Source organism: Halichoeres trimaculatus, unplaced genomic scaffold (genome assembly GCF_033239565.1).
Source record: "Halichoeres trimaculatus isolate MK-OKI-2021-1 unplaced genomic scaffold, fHalTri1.1 fHalTri1_scaffold_12, whole genome shotgun sequence".
In the NCBI taxonomy this organism is placed as follows: Eukaryota; Metazoa; Chordata; class Actinopteri; order Labriformes; family Labridae; genus Halichoeres; species Halichoeres trimaculatus.
In genome coordinates this window covers 24,577,374-24,602,833 of record NW_027437190.1, presented here as the reverse complement: position 1 = coordinate 24,602,833, position 25,460 = coordinate 24,577,374, and the positions used below count along the sequence as shown (strand labels likewise).

General features: G+C 39.6%; 3 protein-coding genes across 5 annotated transcripts in view; all 3 read right to left on the bottom strand.

Annotated features, from left to right (window-relative positions):
* Window positions 1-1,363: 1,363 nt before the first annotated feature.
* tomm40 (translocase of outer mitochondrial membrane 40 homolog (yeast)) lies at window positions 1,364-5,922 on the bottom strand. Its single transcript, XM_074683592.1, has 9 exons — window positions 5,831-5,922; window positions 4,948-5,174; window positions 4,641-4,801; window positions 4,102-4,203; window positions 3,885-3,990; window positions 2,900-3,022; window positions 2,588-2,664; window positions 1,979-2,081; window positions 1,364-1,865 (listed from the first exon to the last, which is right to left on the bottom strand). Exons 2-9 carry the CDS (start codon window positions 5,153-5,155, stop codon window positions 1,726-1,728), a joined length of 1,020 nt encoding a protein of 339 aa, XP_074539693.1. The 5' UTR covers window positions 5,156-5,174; window positions 5,831-5,922; the 3' UTR covers window positions 1,364-1,725.
* Window positions 5,923-7,597: 1,675 nt separating this feature from the next.
* Window positions 7,598-14,917, bottom strand: ddx61 (DEAD (Asp-Glu-Ala-Asp) box helicase 61). Of its 2 annotated transcripts, none has more exons than XM_074683939.1 (13): window positions 14,724-14,917; window positions 12,681-13,476; window positions 12,510-12,573; window positions 11,752-11,856; window positions 11,352-11,481; window positions 10,947-11,093; window positions 10,757-10,851; window positions 10,548-10,670; window positions 10,339-10,467; window positions 9,745-9,925; window positions 9,554-9,655; window positions 9,215-9,429; window positions 7,598-8,485 (listed from the first exon to the last, which is right to left on the bottom strand). In XM_074683939.1, the coding sequence occupies exons 2-12, from the start codon at window positions 12,857-12,859 to the stop codon at window positions 9,227-9,229; spliced, it is 1,458 nt and encodes a 485-aa protein (XP_074540040.1). In that variant the 5' UTR covers window positions 12,860-13,476; window positions 14,724-14,917; the 3' UTR covers window positions 7,598-8,485; window positions 9,215-9,226. The 2 variants fall into 2 exon arrangements, with proteins under 2 accessions (XP_074540040.1, XP_074540041.1); XM_074683940.1 differs by having other exon boundaries at window positions 12,681-13,473.
* A 123-nt stretch (window positions 14,918-15,040) lies between these two features.
* The window catches only part of bcl3 (BCL3 transcription coactivator), a 22,116-nt gene continuing 11,696 nt past the window's right edge, over window positions 15,041-25,460 (bottom strand). For both annotated transcript variants that reach the window (XM_074682824.1, XM_074682823.1), the window contains exons 4-10: window positions 24,188-24,296; window positions 17,802-18,003; window positions 16,939-17,027; window positions 16,747-16,824; window positions 16,263-16,430; window positions 15,790-15,889; window positions 15,041-15,707 (exon numbers count right to left, since the gene is read on the bottom strand). In XM_074682824.1, coding sequence (XP_074538925.1) covers window positions 15,589-15,707; window positions 15,790-15,889; window positions 16,263-16,430; window positions 16,747-16,824; window positions 16,939-17,027; window positions 17,802-18,003; window positions 24,188-24,296 — 865 coding nt within the window. In that variant the 3' untranslated portion in view covers window positions 15,041-15,588. The remainder of the gene's footprint in view (window positions 15,708-15,789; window positions 15,890-16,262; window positions 16,431-16,746; window positions 16,825-16,938; window positions 17,028-17,801; window positions 18,004-24,187; window positions 24,297-25,460) is intronic.

The following is a 25,460-nucleotide window of genomic DNA, read 5'->3' as shown; positions in this document are numbered from 1 at the left end:
TGAATAAAACCAGCTTAACCCATACACACAAGATACAATTTGTGCATTTTTTAAAATATATTTTTAACATATTTGTGGCATAATATTTTTTCTTTTTGTTTTGTTTTTCTGGAGAATTCAGCCCCAGCCGCTGACCCAAATGTTTCAAAACCTATTGAACTTGCCTGTTTCAAGGAATCAGAATGTACTGTCTGCTGCGTGTAGTGGAAAATTGTGACCAACTCTTTCACCACCAATCTGTCTTTTTCACCTTCTTGATATTGAGCACAAGTACAGATTGCAAACTTTATTAGAACTATTACAGCGCAGACTTTTTGGTTCTGATCCCTTGTGTCACCCTTTCCGTATAAATTGGCTTATCTGCAGATTAAGCGTGAGGAAATTAACCTCAGTTGGTAGCATTGTGACGTGACACGGGATACCCAAGGGAAAGCCCGCAAGGCTGGAAGGGTAAATGACTGCCCTTGAGCTTTTTTGTCATTTAAAAAGACAAACAAAAAACAAGTCAATCAGTTATTCATCACCTTTTGTCAAGTCTGTATTTCAAGAGCTCACATGAAAATCTTGTAGATGGTTCCTTAAGTGCCTCGGATTTAGAGAAAGTAGTAATTGTACAATAATAATCCTAATTACTTCATGTTCTCATACAGGCCTCGCAAGTCACAAAGTGCTGTCCTAATTGTAGCTATGAAGGAGCCGAGAGGAGATATAGAGTTCAGGGGCTGTAGGATGACTCATTGATGGCGGTTAAAAGGAAGCCTAACAGGGGACTACTTGAGGGTTAAAGTCCGTGATCAGGTGAAGAAGGAAGCAGAAGAAAGACAGGGTGATAGAGTAATACAGAGTGATGGATAAAAGTTGTTGTTGTTGTTTTTTGCTTGAACTTCTGCTGAATCTTCATCTGATGTTTTTGTGCTAAGCTATGAACAGGCACATCCAAATTTTGTAACTGTTGCTGTTGAAGTGTTAAGTTGTGAAACAGTAGAAAGACCAGTTCAGCCTGTGATACCATTGTTTTTGAGTCGTCAAAGAGTAGGGCTGGCTACAAGTGTTAGCCACAGTGTTTTGTTTCACCAGAGAGTTATGTTTAACTTTATCTCCAGTGGAAGACATGCTGAAAAAAGAACTGTCTTGGAAGCAATGGATGGAAAACAAGAACGCTTAAGATCTAAATCTTGCTTAAGGTTTGCAGTCAACACAGGCTCAGTCTTGAGTCATGCTTTTCAAAAGTTAGAACAGTTAGATCACAGAATTGGCTCCTGCGTTAATTCCAACCAGCTCAGGGTGAAGTCGCCCTCTGCTTTAACATCTGAACTCTAAATCACAGAATGGGAAAAAAATACAACATCCAGCTTTACAAAAAGTAATGACATTTATTTCAACCCATCATACATGATGACCATATATTAATTCTAACCACTTACTTTGATTTTCACATCACATGTTCTCATGCATCACTGATGCCCTCTGACATACATCTCTCTAGCCTCTGGGTATATGAAATACACCATAAAGGAAAGACATTTGTGCTACAGAATGTAGGCATGGCTTGGCCAGTCCTGGCTCCTCGGTAGTTGTCTTTGTCTCTCTGTCTGCCCCAGAAATCACAGCTGAAAGAGAGTCTCTGAATCCAATTTCTAAAACTTAGTCCAGGTTCCTGTGTGTCTCTGTGCCGGTCCAAGCTGTGGCCTGAGAGCTCACTCCAGGCAGCCCCCTCCGGCACTTCTAACCGATTGTGACACCAAAGCCACACTGGAACTTGTTTTTGCGGTGGTTGAGGAAAGCCCCTAAGGCCAGTGTGAGAGGCAGCGGCAACAGTTTCTTTTCAAGGGTTGCCCCTACAACCCAATTACTGTCAACAGTGCCTGCAGGGAGAGGAGGTAAGAGTTCCTTTTCAGAAAAAAAACTACAAATACTGTGTAACTTTAAGGGGACCCTTATGTGTGCCTTAAGATAGACTGGTACTGGATTCTTTTACCTTTAAAGAGCAGGTTAGCTTTGGGGAGGTCCAGCTGGTAACCAAAGGATGTTGTGGTATCTTGCATCCTTGTGCTGGCTTCAAATTCTACTCCTATCTGCAGCTGTTGAAAGAAAAAAAGGAGTTTCAAGTTAAAGTCTGATTTCAGAATTTATATTTTACCTCTGCATAAAAACAATCATGTTCTTCAAAAGTTTTTTCCTCAGACAGGGGGCAAAATTTACTGATCTCTGAAAGTGAAAAAATCTATTCCAAAGATTAGTTAAAGTAAAACAACCCTCTCAGTGCTACTTTTGTTACTTTACATCTTATTTTACTCACTTATTTTAAGTTTCCTACCAAAAATTATATTTCCTATGTTCAAGCAGGTATAATGGGTCTGCACGGTAATTTTACACTTTTAGGTAATTATAACACAGAGCTTAAACTGTCCAACAATTTAACTTGACAGCTGATACTTGACAGGAAGTAAAATTACCATGACTGAAACAGGTTTTCGCATACATATCAGGAAAGTGAGACTTGTACAGGTTGGGCACTGAAGGGACTTTTTTTTCCAAAAGAAGCAGCTGTGAGAGTGAATCAAGGGTTTTTCCTGATGTTAGGTACCTGATCGTTGGCTTTGTGATAGTATGTAGCATGAGCTCCGGCTCCTCCTAAAGTCAACGTAGCAACAAAGTTGTCACCTAAGAAGAGGAAAACAACACTATTTACTTGCATGACTGTGGTGTCAGGTTATCTAAATATATGCTCAAATGACAAAAGAGCAAATAAAATGAAATTTCACAATTAAATGGGAACTTTGAAGATAATAGCTTGACGTTTAACCAGGAAAGTTACCAGAGAAAGATTACAAAACAAGTTTATCAGATTAAGTTTCTCCTGCAGAGCTGGGTTTCTGAAGCACACTGTGGGTTTTACCTGTGTACCGCCCCAGGAGAGAGGTCACACTTCCTTCTTCTCCTGGCCTCCTGTGATACACCAGCTCACCACCAAGTGCCAGTCCTGGTGTTATTGACTGGAGATAGTGTGCCACTAGAATGCCTGGGGAGCAATATTTGGAAATATATTATAAATACAGCCTCGCTGGTATTTGTGGCTTAGATTTCATCCCTCTTTCAGATATTACAGCACTTAGTCCCAGTTTGTTTCCTTGATTTTTCAGAGCACCGTTTTAAAGCTGTGCATGACCTTTCTTGTAGCTTTGCTACACAACTTGTCACAAAACTTCTGACCCTGGCAATATCTTAAAGTAATGGCATAAAACTGCTAGTTAACGACAATCTGCCCTCTTTATTGGCAAAAAGTAGCACAGTGCAACAAAAGGTGTCATCTCTAGAGGACCTAATGTCACATTAGACTTGAAATGATAGAGGCCATTTGATGAAGGTAAAGGACACCTGTTGTAGCACTCTTTGCAAACAAGTGTGACCAAAGGAGAAGAAGCTCAACTCAGAAAAAGAACTTTCTGCCTCATCATAATCAAAAGCAAAGTGAACAGTATTAAGGTGGATAGAGTGATTTAAGGACTTCATTCAAACAAGTTAAATTCACATTCAAAATAACTTTATTGACCTACTATCTTTGAATCTCTGCTGCCACCTTTTGGGCTTTTGACAAGTAAAGGGTTTGGTTTTCTGAAAAGAGCCTCAGCTTTAAATATTCCACATATAAACTCATTTGAAAGTTAATAAGGCCTCCATTTGGGTTATATTGGACTCCGGGGAAACATATCTGATAAAAGGGGACTCATATCAAGGTGAGGGGTAAAGCCAATGACACCTCACAGGACTTGGTTTCTGAACTGTTTTGTATTTTTATGACTTGAACTCATCTGTATAACTCTTTAGAATTAAATACCAACTTTTTCTACACAAACCACACTACACTTTTAAAATGATCATACCTGATCCAACGAGGACATCCGGATTGCCAAGCGTCACAGCAGAGGTGAAGTCGTCACCACGATATTCGAGGTCACACTGCCAGTTCACAAACTTATGCTGCTGAGTCTGCAACACACAAAGAAGATGAAAAAGTCTCAGACTGGGAGGAAAAAACACATAACACCCAACACTTAATATGTACATCTGAGGGGATGTTTCCCTCACATCTCTACATACCTGGATGGCTATTTTGGAGCGCACAGCAGAAGTGAGCTGGTGAATGATCTGAGCATTCAGACTGCCAGTGTTGTCCATGTCACCAACCATGACTGGGAAGGACTACAGGGAAATGAAACGCGCTAATGTTAGCAATAAGATCGTGCAGATAAATCTGAAACCCTGAGCTGTGCAGCTGCCTGATTATCAGTGTTAATGCTGATGAGCTTTATTTATCAGAGTGTGACCTCTTTTTGGGCAAAGTAAAAGTCAGAGCGCAGAGTGATTTCTAACATTTCCTAAATCTACTACGAGCAAAATCTGGCTAATATTTTATCCATGGAATACTTCCTGCCACCTGACATGTGTTTCATCATATGTTAAATGAAAAACAAAGCTATTCTGCTTTACATTAAATACATATGGTAAGATGAGAAAATACTGTTTTTTATTGGAACACTTAAACATACTCTGTAAAGAAAGCTAGATGAGAAAACACCTTAACACTTTTCAAGATTTAACTGAAGGATGAATATTTGAGTCAAACTTGTGACTGTTACCTCTGCTGGTCCAGTCTGTTTACTGCCGACGTAGGTGGAACCAAATCTATAACCAGATTCACCAAGGGTGCTGAGGGTGATTGTATGGCTGACCTGGAAGTGGTTGCTCAGGCCTTTGTTGACCACTAACCGTACCCCTTCCATTTGCAGAGGGAACACCTCTGTAGCAGAGGACAAAAATGAGAATTGTCACCTCAAAGTTGAACAAAATTTTATAATAAACATAATCTGGTCTGTGACATTAATAATGTATGTTGAAAGTATACATTACACACTTTAGCAATGACAATATAAAAGACTATCTAACCTTTACATTTACGGTGGCACTCTTCATATGTGCCAGGGTTTGGGAGTGATGATTCTGCATCTGCTGACTCTCCAGATGTTTGAGGGACGGAAGACACTGCAGGCATGGTGAACCCTGGAGGGACGGGCACCAACCCTGGGACCCCTTGAGTGCCCCCAGCCGCAGCTGGGGCAGGACTTGGGGAGGCGGCAGCCAACACACTGCCCATACTCTGAGATTGTTACAGACTGTAAAAGAGATAGATAACAGATGCATTCATTAATATCAATGTACTCCAATCAGACAGGGTTAGGCTGCAGACTGTTTGGTAACGCTTTGAAAGGTTAGACAAAAGTGATGGGGTCGTTTCACAAAATACTAACTTGCTGTGTATCAAACGAGGGTGTTTCCGAACAATTACTCCGGCTTTCAACAGCGTATCCACTTTGGCTCAGCGACTACAATTTTCTCACTAACTTGTATTCAAATAGATTTAACTTGCCACATTAAATGATCTCTGCTACTGTCCTGGTAAAAACAGAACTGTAGGTTGGTTGAAGCTAAGGCCTAACTGTGTCAGTCTCGCGGCATATTTACAGATAAGCATGAAATCTGGGAACCACATGGCACATTGAACAGTTACATGTGCTTTGCAGCAGACACAACATTAGCAGATTAGCTGATAAAACTGAGGGCTGATAGTGTTTAACCTGTGAAGGCTAATGCTAACTAGCAGGGTTGTTTGGTAAGCTAGGTGGCTAGGTAGCCATGTGGAGTCCAGCACGAGATCTGTTCTTCTATATAAACCAGTATCGGTAACTGGTAATACGGTTGTTACAGAAGCAGCGACAATTGCTTTGCTATTACAGAAGTATAAATGCTAGTTAACATCTTATTTACTTACATTAAAGGTTTGGTCCAGGGGTAGTTCAACACCGGTAAAGTTCACGACAGCGTCTGACCGTAGTTGACATGTGCCCGCCTACTTCCTGTAACTCATCTTTGGATTGGCTAATTTACATTTCACATCGAACACCATTGGCTGATACCGCAACTTGGGCAACCCACTTCGAATGACGTATGCTGGGATTCATTCGCCCAACATCGGTTTCATTGAATCTCTCGCTGAATGACATTCCAAGGGTACACCTTTTTGGGACCATTGCACATGAAAACAAAGAAAAAAACTTTAAAGTTTTAGAACCATACCTTATAATAACCAACCCCTTTGTACACGAGCTATTCCTGAGAGGTTGTCAAAAACAGCAATACCAAGAGTTACATACACTTTGTAACAAATCGTACAAATTACAAAATGCCAATACTAAGCTTATGATCAATAACTTTGTGAGTTGTTGATTAAAATAGTTTTCCTGTCTCATTACAGGATGCATGCATGCAAACCATTCAAATACAATGCCAAATGACCCAAGGTCATTAATAGAATGACTTATGAGCTGTAGCTATGACAGGTTGCCCAAGTACAACTGTTTGAGCCTCCACTTTAAAAGCTCAGACTCTCTGAGCACACATATTACCTCACTCCCACCCCCAAAAAAGGTACACAATTTAAGTGTTTTAACTTTATTTTTTGTGCTGCTGGTGTGACACACTGACAGAAAATTCTTCTTTATGTGCCTTGACAAAGATTCTTGAAATCAACTCATGAAGGTTTTAGATTGTAGCGATGGGACAAAGCAATTTCTCTGGGAAATTACATTTCTGGATCCAGGTGTTGCCTCCACATTTGATTCAATTTATAATCAAATATCTGAGGGTACTGCAGAGCAAGCCAGAAAACCATAAATGAATATTACAAACCCAGAAGTTTGTGAAACAGGACACACATAATAATACCTTCTCTTGTTGCACTGAACAGGGTTACCAAAAGTTCTAAAGAAAGTTCACAGCATTTCTTCAAAAGTAAATGAGACATCTTTTGTAATATTGTGTAAAAGTCTCATATTTCAAGAATGTGAGAGGATTTTCATAAGGAGTTCCGTCAACATTTGCAGTCCTCGTCTGAGTGCTTATAAAAAAATCAGAGCTCATTTTGTTTCAAAATGTCAAACTAATGAAGTGTCTGGATACCATCTTCCTGTGAAACAAAACTTAAAAATGCAAAAAAGCAGAAGTTGTGATATCAAGTAAAGGCACTTTACAGGGAAGAAAAGACAAGTTAGCCCGTTTTAACATGTTGTTAAGTAAGGCAGCTCTCATCCTGTCACGTTAGTTACAGAGGATGTTAAGCCCTGAGAAAATGCTGCCAGTTGCTTTGACTTCCAAGTGATTAGGGAAATGTAAACCATTAAGCGACTTCTTTTAATAACAGGTTTGTGCTTTCAAAAGCGGTGGAGTAGAAAGTTCTAATAGCATACTCCTGGAATAACCATGTAACAGTGGCAAAAACTTTGTATGATCACTTAACTTTGGCTCTCATTGAACGGACTTGATTTGGATAAGCTGTGAAGGGCATGTGTACACTCTGCCTTGGTATTAACCACTGTGACCTCAAATCTCTGCAAATACACTGGTGAACTAACAGAAATGGTGGTAAAAGCAATTGCACTGACTGGAAAAACTATTGAGTAAACTTAGATGTTAATGCTTTGTATAAATCATCCACTCGATGTAGGAAAGCATGCAGGGATGGTCAGAGCAAACATCAAGATAAGAGTTTAAAAAAATTCTCAATGATAATAACTTCAAAATAATTACTTTCACTCACATGGGTACTGGGTTTATACAGTGCAACAGGTAAAATAAAACTAAACAAAATTCAGGAGAGGTCAAGGGAAAACAGTCAGACTTCCTTTCACACGTATTGCCTTCTTGGGTACTTATTCTAACAGCCTGCTTCCCTAAATAGCTACAGTCTTCCAATTGTGCTGCAGCTATTTCTTTTCAGGATACCATGCCACATCACTTGGCATCAACAATCACCAGATGTCAATAGTAACAGAGCACCAGTGAGATGAGGTCAATCACTAAACATGTCGTGTGAATGAGCAGCCGATAAATCTGCACTGAATGCGTGAGGCTATCATGTCTACAACATGAGCCAGTCTCTCTAAGGAATGTTTCCAGCACACTGCTGAATCCAAACCAGGAATCATTCAGGCTGCCATGTAAGCAAAAGGGGGTGGACGGATAATCCAATAGAGTTGTCCGAGTGTACACAAAAAAAGAGAGCTTCTTTAAAGCATCAACTTTTTAAAAAAAAGGCATGTCAGCACAACAAGGATGCAAGATGGATTCAATAGTTTCTTTGGTTTCACATTTTCATTCTTACAGCAAAGTCCAGGAAAAATGGCTCGGTTTAATAACAGTCCTCAGTTGTAGAAACCACAGCATGCATCAGCAGTGTGGTAGAAAATGTTACTGGTTTAAGTGTGGAAATTATCAGTTTACTGGACAGAAAAACAAGATGGCTGTGAACTCTAACAGAAATCTGAAAAATCAACCATTTTTGTGTGAAGTGGTGAACACAAATCTTCATTTGAAATCTTCCTTGAGGCACAGATTTGATGGTGTGATTAACGCCTGGTACAGCATTCATCTGGGAAAAAAACAAAAACACAAAGGTCAATTTAGTGTGGCGGATCAAAACCCATCACTGCTTTATCAGAGGAGACATGGAGCCAGCTGTCTGCTCGTCTGAATCTATGGGAAGCGCTGCAGTGCAGCCTGAAGAAGACATGCCATCACCTCTAAATCCTGTTAAACTTTAGTTAATCTTCTTGATGTAAGAGGATGTTATCCATAAACAAGGTTGTTAGTATTAGTCCTCTGAGCTTGAATGCTCAGACGTATTTAGTGTTATAACTCAATGCTATTAGTTAAAGGCACATCTATATTCCCCCATGCAAACTAAATCTGAACCAGACTGTAAAAAAAATATATATTTTATTTAATATGCAACAAGTCATCCATTTACTTCATTTTCTTTTAATCAAGCTAATCGCATCTAAAACAGAGGGATTACTAAGCATACTGGTCTAACATAGTTCCTGGACTTGCATCATAAAGCAAGACAGCCAAGGAAAGTAGCTCAAATTCATCCTCACAGATGAGATCAGCTTGGCAGTCTTTGCACAAGGCTTTTTTAGGCTGATACTTGAGAACTAAAAGCGGCATAACTGTCTTGAATCAGATGGTGACAATCATATTACCTCATCCAGAAATTAAGATCATGGATCAACAATGAAAAGCTTTCTCCAGGTTAGAAAAGTTAAATTTCAAAACTGTATAAATAGTCATGGCTGTTTGAGTGTTTTACAGAACTTACCAGACCATTCTTTCAGGCTGCCCCAGAGTCCCTGTTTTTGTCTCCACCACCATCCTCTGGATCCACTGAGTGAAACTCTGCCACGTAAAGGCTCTTATCAATGCTGCCAGGGATGGGCTTGATCTCAGTCACCAGCTGATCCTCAATATTTTTGAGGTTGTAGCGGTCCTCTGAGGTGATCAGATTGATGGCCAGGCCCAGGTGACCAAAACGTCCTGAGAAAAACAAAGGTGGAGAATGTATATCAAACAAGTAGTAGTGAGGTGTACCTGATTCAGAATATCTATACAACAAATTCTTGCTCAGAGTGTGACTATTTATAACAACTGCAATCTTCACCTGATCTGCCAATGCGGTGCAGGTAGGTCTCTGCACTTTTCGGGAAGTCAAAATTGATGACCACATTGACTGCCTGGATGTCAATTCCTCGGGTGAAAAGGTCTGCAAGTAAACATCAGGCTTAGTAAACACTGACTCTTCTAAGATTTTAATTTCCACACAGTTATAAATACAGACTGCTCTTCTCCCACCTGTGCACACCAGGTTTCTGCACAACCCATTCCTGAAGTCATGAAACACACGGTTCCTATATTCCTGCATCATCTTTGCATGAATGTAGAAGCAAGAATAGCCCAGTTGGGAGATTTTCTTGGCGAGAAGCTCCACTCTTTGAGTGGAGTTACAGAAGATGATGGACTGGTTGATCTGAAGCTAAAATGAAAAAGAAAAGACGAATTTTGGAGAAAGACATTCAGTTTGTTTACATGCATGTTCAGTCAAGGTACAGCTTGATTGGATGATTTAACTGGTCCATTCTTTTTTCAGATACTTTAAGTCGGACCTTCTTTAAGTTAATCTACAACATCATAAACAAACTGATTTTATGTTGACCATGTGACTCTTGCTCTTGCACTCAATACATTAGCTTCAATGTGTTTGAGTTCTTTCTTCCTCTTTTGTTGTGGTTTTGTTTACTACCTTGTTCCTTCTACATATTTATACTGTTAAACTTCCAGGTCAAAGTCAAGAAACAACCACTGATCTAAAAATATGACAAGATCTTGGTCTAAATGGTTAGTTTTATCTGAGTTTGCATATTCAAGGGCATGGCTGACTTGACTCACCCTTGAGAAAAGTGTGTTCAGACAGTGGACCTTCTGTCTCTCGGTCACATAGGCGTAAAACTGAGTGATGCCCTTCAGTGTCAGTTCTTCCATTAAGTTGATCTCATAAGGCTTCCTCAGGTTCTTGCTCTGGGAAAATGTAAGAAGGTTATTAACACAGCCTTTCTTTCATTGTCTTAGAGAGCTGAAAACACTGTTCGAGTTTTTACCATAAATGTTTGCACACTGATGGGGAAGGTAGCAGAGTAAAGCAGGATCTGTCGATCCTTTGGAAAAAAGCTGATGACGTCTTCAATCAAGGATACAAAGTCCTGAGACAGCAGCTTGTCTGCCTGATGGAGAGATTTTTAAGAGAAAGCATGTTATTAAAGGTTAAGCATGTTGAAGAGTTAATTTAGAAATGCAGAGATTTACTCACCTCATCCATCACCATCATTGTGAGTTTATCCACTTTTGCAACACCCTTCCTTATCAGGTCCAATATTCTTCCAGGTGTAGCAATCACTACATGCACTATTGGGAAACGAGGAGGTACAAAACACACATGAGGACAGGAAACTGCTTTAAATAAACAATATAGTAGGGTAATGGTAATTCAAAATCGGCACCTATCTCATCCAGACGCATAATGTCATCCCTGAGGTTTGTGCCTCCTGTGGTAGCCATTACTTTGACACCTCCAAGGTGCTTGCTCAGCTGAATGCTGATCTGGCTCACCTGCAGAGCCAGCTCCCTTGTTGGCACCATAACCATGGCTGGACAGAGATAATGAGGAGAAGGACTGATGAAATGTATGTACTACTATGAAGAGAATTACTTTTTTTATCTTCACCAAAAGAAATGTTTATCAAAGAAAAACAATCAGCTACATGCAAACATTCACAACAAGGGCTTTCGTTGGATTCTTCTTCAGTTTAAAATAGAATCACACTTTATATTTACCCCAAAATAACTAATATCTCTAGCACAATATAAGCTACAAAATTACCACCATCAAGGCAAAAGGAGCTTACCCTGGATGTGATCTTTCTTCAGGTCTATCCTCTCCAGGAGAGGAATGAGGTAGGCTCCACTTTTCCCTGTGCCATTCTTGGCTCTAGCCAAGATATCTCTGCCTGACAGAGCGATGGGGATACTTTCCTCCTTTTGGCAGACAGAGAAGGCCAATCAGTATAATTGTAACGATTTACGGGACATTTCAAACTCGTGCAAATAATTCAAATGAACACTACATGCAGTACGACAATCCTTCCCCTTACTCTTTATATCCTAAATAGAGCAGATATATCTCACTACATACATACAAGGGCAGGAAAATGCAACCACAAATCCCAAAGCTGTTTGTTCACTGTGAAACGGTGCGTCACACACCTAATAAACAGACACATGGAAGTTAAGTTCTGTTTTGTTTACCTGGATAGGTGAGGGTTTTTCCCATCCCATTTCAAAGATTCCCATGAGAAGTTCCCGTTTAAGGCAGTAGTCCTCAAACTCATTTCCCTTAGTTGATGTCACATCCTTAAAGAATAAAAGGACATAATGTAGACATGGATTAAAGGGGAACAACTTTCACAAAGTTATTGCTCAAAGACTTTTCATTTAGGTAAACAATTTCGCAACCTGTGCCAAGTAAAATTAAAATCAATCAAAAATGTTGATGGACATAACGTTAAGTTCTTAGAGTTTCTTTTTTGGTCTTAAGTCTTTTTATTTAGCTTTACTGTAAAGGAAAATAAACTTTAACACAACATCCAAGTAAGGTGCACGCTCACTACATAACAGCGAGCTTATCAAGGCAGCATATCAGTTTAGTGACTTCCGGTTGTTTTGAGTTGGCACACTCATGTTACAAAAATCCAATAAATGTTAAAAGTGAAATAAACAGAAACAAATATCAAGTTTTAAACAACACTTATATCAAAAACAAATGTCACCTCTTGTTATAATGCACTTCAGCCATGTAAACTTAACTTCACTTCAACCAATTTTTACTTAAAGTCATGCAGAAGATTTCACTTTCACAAGTTGAGAAAAAAAAAACAACATACTGAAAAGCATACAATAAAAATGTTAACAAAAGTTACTGCTTTAAACACTTAAAGTGTAACGCAATCCAGAACAACCACAAAAATAAATGAATAAATATCTGGCCACTAACAGCTAAAACTTACCGAAGTTTTCAACCTGTTATCTTTTGGAGGAAGTTCCAGGCACTTCTTCCAGTCATCTCCAAACCTGTGAAAAAATATAATAAATTGCAAGTTTATTTTAAAAAAAGGGTTAATCTTGTGAGACTATAGGAGTAATTAACACACACATAAGCCATATTGATTTAATCTTACTTGATGCCTCCACTGCTCTTTGGAATGCCAGTCCCTTTCTGGGGGACGCTGGGCTGTTGGACAGTTGCAAGGACTCCTGACTGTTGTCCAGCTGGCATCATCAGTTCCCTGAGCTGCTGATTAGCTCCTTTGTTCAATCCAACTGTTGCTGCTGGGTTTGCTGTTCTTACAGTAGCCATGTGTTTCACACTATTTTTTCTATGTTAAAGTTCTTGTGTTTCAACACCAGTCTGGTTTAATGCTTAAGCATGTAGGGACAAACTAAAAAAAAAACTGCAGAGTACAAAAATCTTCTCTCTTCGCAGTGTAATATGTGCACAATCCGATGTTCAGACCTCTTAAACAGAAGAATTCTGTGTATGAAATCTACATATACAAGACAACTCTCCAAAAACGGAGAAATCAATATTCATAAGAATAAATAAATCAAATATGTAACCCAAACTGGCTGCTATTTTTCTTTCTTCAGGGGTATGTATATGTTTGTTTGTTACTCAAACCCCTGCTTGAATGATAAAATGTTTTGTTTTCAAGTACCTTGGTTTTTCAAGTCCAAGTGCTGAGTTTATTTTCCCTACATTCAATTTAACGCTGAACAAAAATTATCTTCTTTCTCTTCTATTGACTTGCTCTTTCAACACTTTTAAATGACTCTGCTTTTGCTTCATATGAACTCAAACTATAATCTCCTCAATAAGGGCTGTCCAAACTTGGCATCGGTGGGATTCTTGTTTCAGTTTTAATGAATGGCAGTTTGCAAAGTGCTTTGAGATTGATGATCAACCCAGGTTACCTGCTAAGCAAAAAAAAAAAAGTTTCTTTTAAGCATTGATAAGTTGGCAAAGCCAATGGACGTTACACAAAATTTCATGAGACCAGTTACACAGGCCACACATAAGCTTTCTGTGATAAGACAGAACACAAACAATGACACAAAGTTGACAAATTTCAGCAACAGTAGGTTAAAGCACAGAACAGAAGTGTGTGGGGTTGAAATGTATTCTTTGGAAACAAACGCTCAGGAAGTTGGAGACTATACCAGTACTCAGATTTCAACGCTGGCTTACTATAAGTCTTGGGATGCATTTTAAAATCATTCTTCCTATACTCAAAGCATGCTCAATAGCCCTAAAAGTTTCAAAGTAGCTGCTTTAGTAAACAGGACCCATGACATTTCCTGTTGCCTTAACTAAAATGAAGCCTGTCTCGTATGCTGTATTTTCTTTCTAAAACTATTACAATCGTCTTGTGGTCTTCTTTTCTCTCCTTTTCTCCCTTATGTTCCCAGTTATTAAATTTTATGATATGTTCTATCTGGTCTTGTGTTTTGCCTCGTTCTATCCCTTTTAAAACCCACTTTAATAATCGAAATACGCTGATCCAGAATGAATAAAACTACCTTCCCAAAATATAATTGGTACAAATGGAATATAAAGCGTCCAGAATCGTTACTTTGAACATACAAATTTCACTGCTCCGGCTTATTTCAGTCGAAATTTAATGACTGTATGTCTTCGTTGTAATGCCTTGAACACGAGTTTAACTTTATGCTAAACAGAGCTAACTGGCACATGCTAACATAAACCGTGTAGTTGAGTTGTGTAGAAAGATAGCAAGTTTGCCACTTGACTCTTTAACCTTGGTGTAGAGAACATTACGGAAACCAAAAACCGCTATCCTTACAGTCTCGTTTTTCGTTAACGTTTTATTGTCAGTAAATGATAGCAGGATCAGTAGTTCAAAGTAGTAAATAGGCAAGTCTGTAAGCAACTTTCCGCATAGCAACGTGGCTTTAACTGTCCAGCTTACAAGCTAACATGAACGCCAGGTTTTGTTTCTGCTTGTTATGAAAAACTATTCATGAATAAATGATGTGACTCCTCGGACTGTTTACGCCGAAAGCTTCGTTCAATACCAACGTAACGTCTGTGTTAGCATGTTAGTCATATGTTTGTATCTGAGTAGCCGTTAATGGCGCTGTTTTAACAATATGTTTGTGAAACGAAACTTATAGCAGAGAGAGAGGACGGAGAAAGATGCTACCTTCAATGTGCCACATCCGCAAAAAGTCTCCAGAGTTTCAACGTTGTTTGAGCTTGTATCGACAGTTCGTTTGTGTAAGGTTAATACTGTTTGATGAAATCTACAGAGTTGTCACTCTTTTGTCTTTTACTCCAGAATCTGTCCATACAATTCAACATGGCCGCGCTCTCGTTTTTGGGCTGGATGTGGACCTCCTGTTGACCAATCACAACGCTGCTTTCAAACCAACAAGAACAACTTTAGAATCAGTAGACAGAATAGACAGAAATTCATTTATCAGATATTTTATACAAACATATTCATAAACTTCAGGCGATGTAAAAACAATACAAAGAGACCTACAAAGAACTAAGGAATTATAGAAATGGGGAAAAGTGCAATATCAAGCAGGTCAAGCCTTGTAGACTGGATACACATTTTTACATTTTTCCAAGAGCTTTTAAATAATATACAAAAAATAATAATTTTCCAAGGTCATCCAGGTTCAGATAACTCATATCAGTGTCCATTACATACAGACATATCACACAGTGTAATAAAGTCTTTGAATGAATCTTTGTTAACCTTCATTTGCACATTTCACCAGTTGTTTTTGCAATGTTGGTGCAGAGATCTGGCTCATGTGTATAACAAGTCCCAAGTATAGGTTACTACAGCAGCTGAATGAAAGAGTTTGAACAGGTTCTGCTCAAACATCAAAATCCAGTGAATGATTGAGATGAACCAATACTGTCTTTTGCTGATCGATCATCTCATCAGCTGAACCGTCACCATCATGTCCTTCTGAGTCTCCGTTTGTCCCGTTTTGAGTCTCTGTTGCTGCTATGTGGAGGTAGCTGACAGTTGCCCTGGATTTAACTTAGAGCTAAAAATATTGAAGTAGATGTGCAGATGGAGTCTTTGGGGAGTGAGAGTTGCTGTGATAAGAAGCATGAAGTGTTGTTGAGGGTGAACATCCACGGCTGTGGCTGGAAGATGGGGACCCTAAAAAGTAGAGGTTAGAAGTACAAGTTATAATCCAGTCGGATTTTGTATTTTTTTTTTTTTTTTTAGGGCCTTTTCTCACCAATTTCTGTTACGTTGCTCCCATGTGGTGAGTTAGAGACAGAGTGATGGTCTTGAACTCTCATTTGGTTGGAGCCTCTCCCTCGTAGCACATCTGATATCTGCAGTTGATAAAGAGTCTGTTAAGACTTTGTGAGCATGGCAAGTGTAAGTCAATTTTTAAGTTTAAGGAGAGTGCTTGTAAGTTAGACCTCTAGAGGGCAGAAGAGACTCATTACACAATATGGCTCTAATATTGCTTGTTACTGCTCAACTTTCCTTTTTTTCACTGTCTCTGGGGTAACATATGAAGCAGATAAAATGTATTTTTCTTATAAAAATAAAGATTGTGCCAACATTGGATGACAAGGACATATTCACAGTAAGTTTGGTAAGCTTTTATGGGGTTCATTCCCTCCCATGAAATGCTACAATAAAGACTACAGCAAAGAGAACTCTGCATATAGGTGTTTGTCCCGATGTGTCCTGGCTCACTTTTTGGTTCTTGGCCACCATCACAGGGGTGTCATTGTGGTAGTTCTTGAGGCTGCTGTCAGCTCCACTCTTCAGAAGCAGCCGCACTGTGTCTACCTGACCCCGGCCACAGGCGCTGTGCAGGGCTGTGTTGCCACTGTATGACTGGCTGTTGACATCACAACCTCGCTACAACAGAAAAACAAAAACAGAAGTTAACTCTAATGTGATTCATAAAGAAAGAAGGATTAGAGGCAGTTCAGCATAAAAAGTGAAACAAAAGACAAATCTAGAAGGTAGGAGAAAATCCAAGTCTGACATAAGCTATTATGATAAAATAAGCTGTGAGCATGATAATCAAATTCTTTGAAGGTCTAATCTGTCATCTAGAAAAGCAAACCCTTAATACACTATGAGCTGAGACAAGAAAACCCAGACTTATCAAAGACAGCTGAGTCATAACCCTGCCCCCACTCCTTCCTCCCTGTCCACACACCATCATTACCTCAATGAGGAAGTGGACCATGTCTGCATTATTGGTCTCCACTGCGTGTATGAGGGGGCTCTGCCCACTTTTTATGTCCTAAATTGACAGGGGAAAAAACAATCATGGGAATTTCAGAGGATTCAGAGATGGAAAATTTTGAAGTTTGTGATATTCTGAAGAAATAGTGCTGAGTCAGCAAATGAAACTCACCATAGCATTGATGTCAGCTCCTACATCCAGCAGCATTCTGGTCAAGTCCTTGTGGCCACGGAGCACAGCCAGATGAAGTGGGCTTAAACCTGAGAGCATAAAAGGAGCAGACCCTGTGTGATATAACAAACAAATGTAGACACACATATAAAAATATTCATGTATTCTAGATTCAAAAATACCTACACAAGGGGAGTACTTAAATGTAAAGGTAAGCTATTCCAGAGCCAACAATACCAAACCCAATATGGAGCTTTGTGTTGCTCTACAGGTGACAGGGCAGACAAAGGACATCAGGTGGGAAAGGATCTGTCACTTAAGCAGGAAGTAATAGACTAGATAATATTTATTGTACACAGAACAGCCTGTGTGTATTTTGGGGGCTTTCTCCTGTGCTGCTTTGACACACAAATTGTCTCCTGTGCTGTGACATCACAAGCGTAATGAGGAGTTGCAGCAAAGTAACTCTAAAGCAGACCACAGAGGAGTCACAGTCTTATTCTCCTTCCTGCCAGAACAAAAAAAGTCAACACAACCTCGGCCAGAGAAACACTATAACTTTGTTCATTGCTTGTATAAAGCTATCTGTAGATTTAAATTGGGAAATAAATGAAAACAGAACATAAAAAAAATAATTACAAAAAGTATTTATAATTTTACTCTCCATTTAACAGTATTACGTGTCTTAGTGAATGAAACCAAGGGAATTTACTGGGGAAAATATGGTTACAAACGAGCACAAGTCTTTAGCACGTTAAGCAACTTCATAGGAAGAGCTTGTGAGTCATCCTAGATCTTTTTTTGTCAAAGACATCTTAAGCACTATGTCAACTGAGGAGCTTCATTGGCATGTCATGTCTTACCCTCAAAGTTTCTCATTTCCAGACACATGGGCGATAAGGAGCAAGAAAGCAACACAGACAGACAGTCATGCTGGTTGTATTCACAGCAGAGGTGGATCGCTGTTTGGCCGTTACGGTCCAAGGCAGCAGGGTCGGCCCCTGCACTCAACAAAGCCTCCACCATGTTGGTCTGCTGTGTTATCACCGCCAGATGAAGGGGCGTCTGAGAGGGAGGATGAAAGCAGAGATGACAGTTTAGACAAACCAGTGTATTGAGGTTCATAACCACATAGTACAAGACTCTATCACTTAAAATAGTTCTCATTTTTCACACTGACGTACACAACATGGTATTCACAAAGTGTGCCCCCCCAAACTAATGCTGAACAATGCCCCACTCTCTGCTGTCTTCAAAAACTTCATTTCAGTCTCTTAAAACTAATGAAAGAAGTCTTGACCTCTGTAGATGCCCTTATTTCAACACAAGTATCTATCTTAGTTTTGCAGTTCTGACTAAGATTGCTTTTGAAAGTGGAAATCCCAGACCATGATTGCAACCAAATCTATCAATTTGGTCCAAACCCTCAGGCTTTCCCTCTAGATTGCAGATCAATTAGAAAAATGTTTGACATTTTGGAAAATACTCTTTTCTGCTCTAGCATGAGTTCTGAGACAGTTAGCTTGGTGCATATATTGAATATATAAAACATAGACTGTATAAGGCTGTATAGAACCTATACGTAGTCAAAGGCATGTCACCCATCATTGGTTCTTAAGAGGCATGAAGCTAAACAAAGGTAATCATGTTACCGGACATGAAGACTCCAATTGACTTTTGACTAATCTAACAACCAGGTGGAGAGTTAAAGTTAAGGCAGGCTGAATGACTTAGAAGCTCTGTTAGCCATGCCCGTTTCGGTCAACTGTGTTTAAATCTTTGCCTTCATAAAACCAAACTGTAGGAGTTGTTAAAATCTTCACTCAACAAAGTTTTATGAATAAAGAAATCAGCTGCTGAGACCAAAACCATTTTTATCAAGTTGCGTACATTTTTAAATCTGCCATAAAAACAGCACTTTAATTTACACCCTAACAGGCAATCTGGAGTTTTTGAAGTCAGCTTAAACTGGATACTGAGACAGCTTCCAGGGACTTTAGTCTCCAAAGTGGGCAGCACATGTTTCTAACCAGCAGCCCTTTGTTTAACCCATGGATAAAACTTTAGAGGGGTGAGGAGCTTGGACTGTATTTTTCTGCATCTGTGAAAATGCAAACATAACAACTGTTTTGACTACTCTGATAAAATATTAATATGACCTTTAAGTAGACTGATAAGGCTACTGTCAACATGGAAGCACAGCCAACCATTTAAACAGGGGGGGCACTGTTTTAGCTAAACAAATAAGACATTTATAAACTACAGACTCATTTTTAGATCAGTTCTTAGAGTTAACTTGTTTTTTTTTTCATTTCGTTGGTAGCCATGTAGTGAGTGAGATGGTGCACAGTTGGTGGTTATTTAAAGATTAAAATCCCTTCAGTCGGACAGGGTGCTTTTCTTTCATCTTGTTGGGATTCTTGTTTTCCATTTGCACCGTCCAACTGTACATTATTGGGCACTGGCTGATTGACTCACTGATCTATTTATTCTGGTTCTATGCAGGTAGGAGTCCTCGTGATGAAGCCATCACTAGCCTTGACCTACAGTTTTGTGTCTTCATGATATCCTAAGTGAACTAGCAGCTAGCTGTATCTGCATATACATTATACAGGCCCGAAAAGGATATGACCTAGCATAACTATCAGTGACCAAGCAAATGATCAAGGTCTTCACAATGAAGAACTCATCTATTGTCCTTAGCTGCATGGGACAAACATCAGATGGGGGAACAGACATCTTCAATCTTCAAATCACAACCGTCTGAGGTTAGAGGAAGAGCACTATAATTTCTAGTAAATGTCTTCATTCACATCCAACCTGTTTTACAGGTTAAAGGTCAAGCACAGTACAAAACAAAAGCTTGAAGGAGTGGCCAACTCCAGAAATGAACAAACAAGGAACTGTGTCTTGTAAGGTTATTTTTATTACGCATCACAAGATCATTAAACACTGGCACAGGTACTGGGTGTCAGTTCCCCTGAATAAACAAAAGCACCATACACATTCACTCACATCATGACAGAAATACATAGCTGCAGGAAATTATGTCAGATATACCGTCAGAGGTAAGACCTTTGCACCATAGAGTAAACTAACACTACACTAACAGCAGCAACAAACCTTGTGTGATTTATCCAAACAGTCTGCAAGTGTCGTGAAAACAAAAATTACAATCACTATATCTGCTTTCCTGGAAGTGCCAAATAAATAACTTGGGCAATCTAGGATGTTTTTTTCAGGTGATGTAAGCATGTATCATCCTGTTCATAATAATGTCAGCTAAATACACTGACAACCTACAGTTAAATAAAGCAGTGTAAAACTTCTTAGACTTAAAGGGAAGTATTTCAATCTGGGATTTTTAACTTCTTTCAAGTTACACAATAAACACAGCAACCAGGAACGGGTCAATGCTCCAAGTTTCACTTTTGCTGAATGTGTCGTGTGTGTGTGTGTGTGTGTGTGTGTGTGTGTGTGTGTGTGTGTGTGTGTGTGTGTGTGTGTGTGTGTGTGTGTGTGTGTGTGTGTGTGTGTGTGTGTGTGTGTGCGTGCGTGTGGGTGTGTGTACTGAAGGTTTGTTCCAGTAAAGACTATTAAAAAAGTAGTCAAGCAGTGGGAGAGCGTTGTTGTGGAATTCCACAAGTGTGTCAATGCCAGTGTTCTTCCCTTTAGCTCCCGTTTCCCTGAATCCTGTGAGTCACACACTCACAGATGAAACAACACACACAATAGTGCACATGTACACATCATTTATGCACATAAACAATACATTCTTTTGAAAAATGTAAGCCTTTGAAAACCCAATCAGCATTCACTTTCAAAGTGAACAGTCCATGATACTACTTTCCTCAGACAGCAGTAATGAAACTTTGAAAAAAGAACGACCTATCACACAGAGGCCGTTTAAGGTCTCCAAATTTACAGTTTTTTTGTGGAGAGAGTTGGCACAGATTCACTGTGGGTTCCTGTAAAGGACCTCAGAGTGACTAAAACAAAAATACAGAATAGATACGAGGAAGGGAGTGAGGGGGGAGCCAGGCAGAGGGACAGAGGAATGAGGAGGAATGAGGAAGAAACGGAAGCGTCAGAGGGGAGTTCAGGGAAAAGACCGGATCACAAGGGAAAATCCCTTCTCTTTCCCCTGGGTCTGTCCTAGCACACTTGCATTCCTGCAAAATGAGCGGATCAACATGAGGGAGGTGAAAAGATGAGAGAGGAGAAGAGGGGAGGTTTATAGGCATGGAGAACAGCCTCGGGCTGTAGGCAGTGCCAAACACAAAGATAGGCTTGGAGGCAGCACTGAGAGAGAGGCTGTTTTTCTGTAGTGCACAATTCAAGGTTAAGCTCTTTCCTCTTGCACAAACGCAGACCACACATCCTTCAGTCAATTTTGTTCATAAAAACACTGATAAAATCAGTCACACCATCAGTTATGCTCAGGACACTGAAATTCTCTTGAGATATGTGCAGCAAGAGATATGCAAAAGAGGCAGAAGAGAGAGACAGGGAGCTGTGAGCAGAAGGGAAAGTCCCTGTAAACTACCCTCTGAACCTCAGCAAGGTATGTTGTGAAACAGCCCAAAGCAGGGGGGGGGGGTCATGTGACTTCTCGGAACAAGAATATTAAGCACACACAATCACACATAGATATCTCACTCATGCAAACACAGGCTCACACTTACACAAAAACGAAGATTAAAAGCATGCAAAAAGCAGACTGAAAGACCCTCATATAAATGTTACAGCAGTGAACGTTCATAGATATGTTGGTTTTTTTTAATACAATTAATGCAAAGGTTACAGACCATCTGCATACTGCACTGCAGCTGTTACTCATCAAGCATTTGAACATTTGTGCGTTTTTTTGTGTGGGTGGTCTTCAGGGACTAGTTGGCCAAACCTCATTTGTGTCAATGTTGCATCTGTGACTACAAACTGGTGAGAGCAGCTTCTAGAGAGCAGAGTGTGTTGACAACGACACTGACAACGTGACCAGCGTGGGAGTATCAAACAGATGTGTCTCTACCATCACATCAGTTCAGTGAGTGGAACACAAATCAACGATGACATTTGCACTATTGTTCAGTTATGGTACTGATAGTAACACTCTGTCAAAAAGTTCCATATGTAAAAACCACAGAAACTCAGGATCTGTCATCAATATTGGAAAAGCTGTATTCATTTCTTTTTAACAGGAAGTTGGCCGGAGTGTTCAAATCTGTATGGATGTATATTTAACACATAAACATTTCTTTAACCTCTTTTATAGATATCTGTTCTTTATGCCTATTCAGCTGAAACCAAGTAATCTGGTTATCAAACGGCTGACAGGGCATGTGGCTCTTTTTGGTTATGACTGCATATGGCACAATGTAAGTGTGTGAAAAGTGTGCGTGTGTGTGTGTGTGTGTGTGTGTGTGTGTGTGTGTGTGTGTGTGTGTGTGTGTGTGTGTGTGTGCATGAGTGTACTGATGTTGCGTGCATGCATCTTCACACACAGGATATCACAAAACCTTCAGTGTCAAGCCTCAGCGATGAGGGAAGACAACAACTGATGATAGCGCCAGCGTTATTTCTGGTAATCGCACCCGTGGTGTCCTGTGTGGTGTGAAACCCCAGCCTTGAGAACTACAGCACAGCAGGGCTCAGGTGATGTCTGTGCTGAAGGATGAGAAAAAAAAACCTGGCAGGATGCACAGCAGGAGGGCAAGGAGCTTGAGACAACAGAGCAGAAAAGAACGTATGAGGTGTTGGATTAAAGCCAGCGGTTGGGGCAGTCCTGGATTGGGAAACACTGAAAGACACTTTCCTTTACTCATTCTTCACTGTACTTTTCCTTTACTTATAAGGCTAGAGTAGGTAAAAGACATAATAACCTGTACTAAGAGCAATCACCAAGAGAGTTCATTGAGTCCACTTGTACATAAATATATATATATATATATATATAAAGGTTAAAGTTAGACTGAATAAAGGGTGGCAGTCAAACTCTCAAACTCAGCCTAATTACAAATTAAAGTGACTTGTTTGCAATATGTGACATCGTTTTCATACTTGATCATGTGTGTTAAGGCAATGGCACAAGTTCATGGTTCCTGAGAGTTCACGGGAGTCACAGTCTGACCTGCTTAATCATCTTCACTCTTCCTTTGAAGTTTCACAACATGACAAATTCATCATGCAAACCCTGAAAAAAACCCTTTCTATACAAACACTGAGCAACACAAACAACAATTACAGATCAACCAGAATGTCAGAGAACACAATTAGTCCTTCCCAGCATGTGTGTGGCTTTTGCATGTGATCACTACAGGTGGGGAACCAGGAAGGGTGAATTCCACTGCATAACCATCAGCCGCCATGACTGTAAGAGTGTGTGATAACGCAGCACAAGGCAAGGAGGAAACCAAGGCACTTCCTCTTTCATTCTTTTCCATGTTACTGTTATCAGAGTAGTGAAGTGGGTTATGTGTGTTACATGTTGTGTTGTGGTTGACCGGGCAGAAGTCCCCTACTGAACTTCTATTCTGCATCTCTTTCTCATCATTTAAACTTGATGATGCAGAGAAATAAAAAAAAAAACTGTCATGCTTTCATACTGAAGTGAACAAACACTTAGCTTCATGCAGCTAACCTTTGAAGTCTGAATTCATTTAACTACTGATAGCAGCTGGGTGTGCAGACATGTGTGCATGGATGAAGACACAAGTGATGTCACATTCCTTAAACTAGAGTCATATGGCACCGATCCTGTAGCCTGGCAATGGCTAGCTACCTGGTACTGCTCACATTACTTAAATAATATAACCATTACTAACATATTCAAAATAATCTCAAGAATTGATGCATTTTTTAAATAAAATTTGAATAGCTAACATCACATGGTTGGTCCCTTTTTTGTTTCAACTGGTGTCCAACGAATTATGGGACGTGTTGGGCCACAAAAGATATCTAGTAGTCCACGAAAAGTAGCACACGTGTCGTCCACCTTTAAATTGGGAAAGCAAGCAATTTACCACTGTACAGCATTCGGCCTTTAATTGCAGCCCTAAAAGCCCCTTAATTTGGGACACAGCTTTAGTAAATAGACTGACTCAAGGTAACTGTGTAGGGGCACACTGTTGTATCAAAAAAGGGCATAAATCATGCATTTTTATGGGCACTGTAGATTTCTCTTTAGAAAGAGAAGCCCCACATCAACTCCAGTTTGTCATTTTATATCACAGGAATGTAACGTTTGTTTTACCTGCCGGAGGTTGTTGTAGATATCTGGACTCCTGCGAGCCGACAGCAGAAGCTGAATCATTTTGTAGACAAAATCCCGCTTCCCTTGCACCACTGCTATATGAAGAGCTCTGTAACGACAGAAAAAAATATATAAAAATGATGCTTTACACTTACAGCTGGAAAAACATTGAGATAAACTGTTGATAAACTGTTGAAATGTCTGTCAGCATTTCAACATGATGATCCATTAACACTGTGACCTGCACAACATCTAGGAAAGGAGATTTGGCTAAAGCAGAAAACAAATCAGAAACTTTTTGTACCATCAACACAAATATACTCCAAATCCAGCCCAAATCTTGAAGCACAGAAGCCCTTAAAATGCAGCTTTTTGGAAGCTTACCTTCAGCAACCACATACACATATATGAAAGTAGGGATGGGTACCTTTCACATTTGAAATGATAAAGCACGGTATCGATACCAAATGGTACCAATTTACGGTACATTTTCGTGTACAGTACTTAATGTGGTAAAGAAAATAATATTTTTTTCATAATAAAATCTCAAGTTTTTCAGTTTAACATATTTATTTTTCAATATAGTCCCTTGCAATGCTGTGTTCATGTCCAGCATGGAAAATCGCCTGCTCTTTCAGTCCTTCACAGTTACAAAGTTGTGCAGTTGTGTTAAGGTACCTACCTTCCTTTTTTATGTGAGTTGGTACCCTGTGCATTTGACAGAATTCAGTTGGTACCTATAAAAGTACCTAATTCCGTATCCATCGTCATATGCAACACAATGACATGACAATTTATTTGGCACAACGTAATGACACCATGGTGATGCAATGATGTAAATGTTTTTAATATCTAAGTGCTTTTTTTGCGCACATTGTTTGAACCTTTGCATTTTAGACCAGTTTCTAGATGCCTCCCAATAGATTTAAGCATGCAGGCTTTTGATATTCTGCAGTTTATATAAATGCATAACTTTTCCTCACAATATCTAAGATAAAGTATGTTAATGAGTTAACTCTTGAGCTGCTGCTCAGTGCAAAGCATAGGTTGTTGCTGTACGGCCATAATCCAGTGCTGTTTGAAATACCCCTTTTCCAGGCTACTTATTTCAATGAAAAAGAACAAACGTTCTCATTATAGCAGATTATGGGGTTGTTTTTGCAATTATGAGCTGATCGTAAGTCTTTTTGATCACCTGATTTAAAGGATCCAAGTGACAGTTGTGCGGAAGAGCTTCACAGATGTACAGGCATGACTCACACTGTCCTTATCA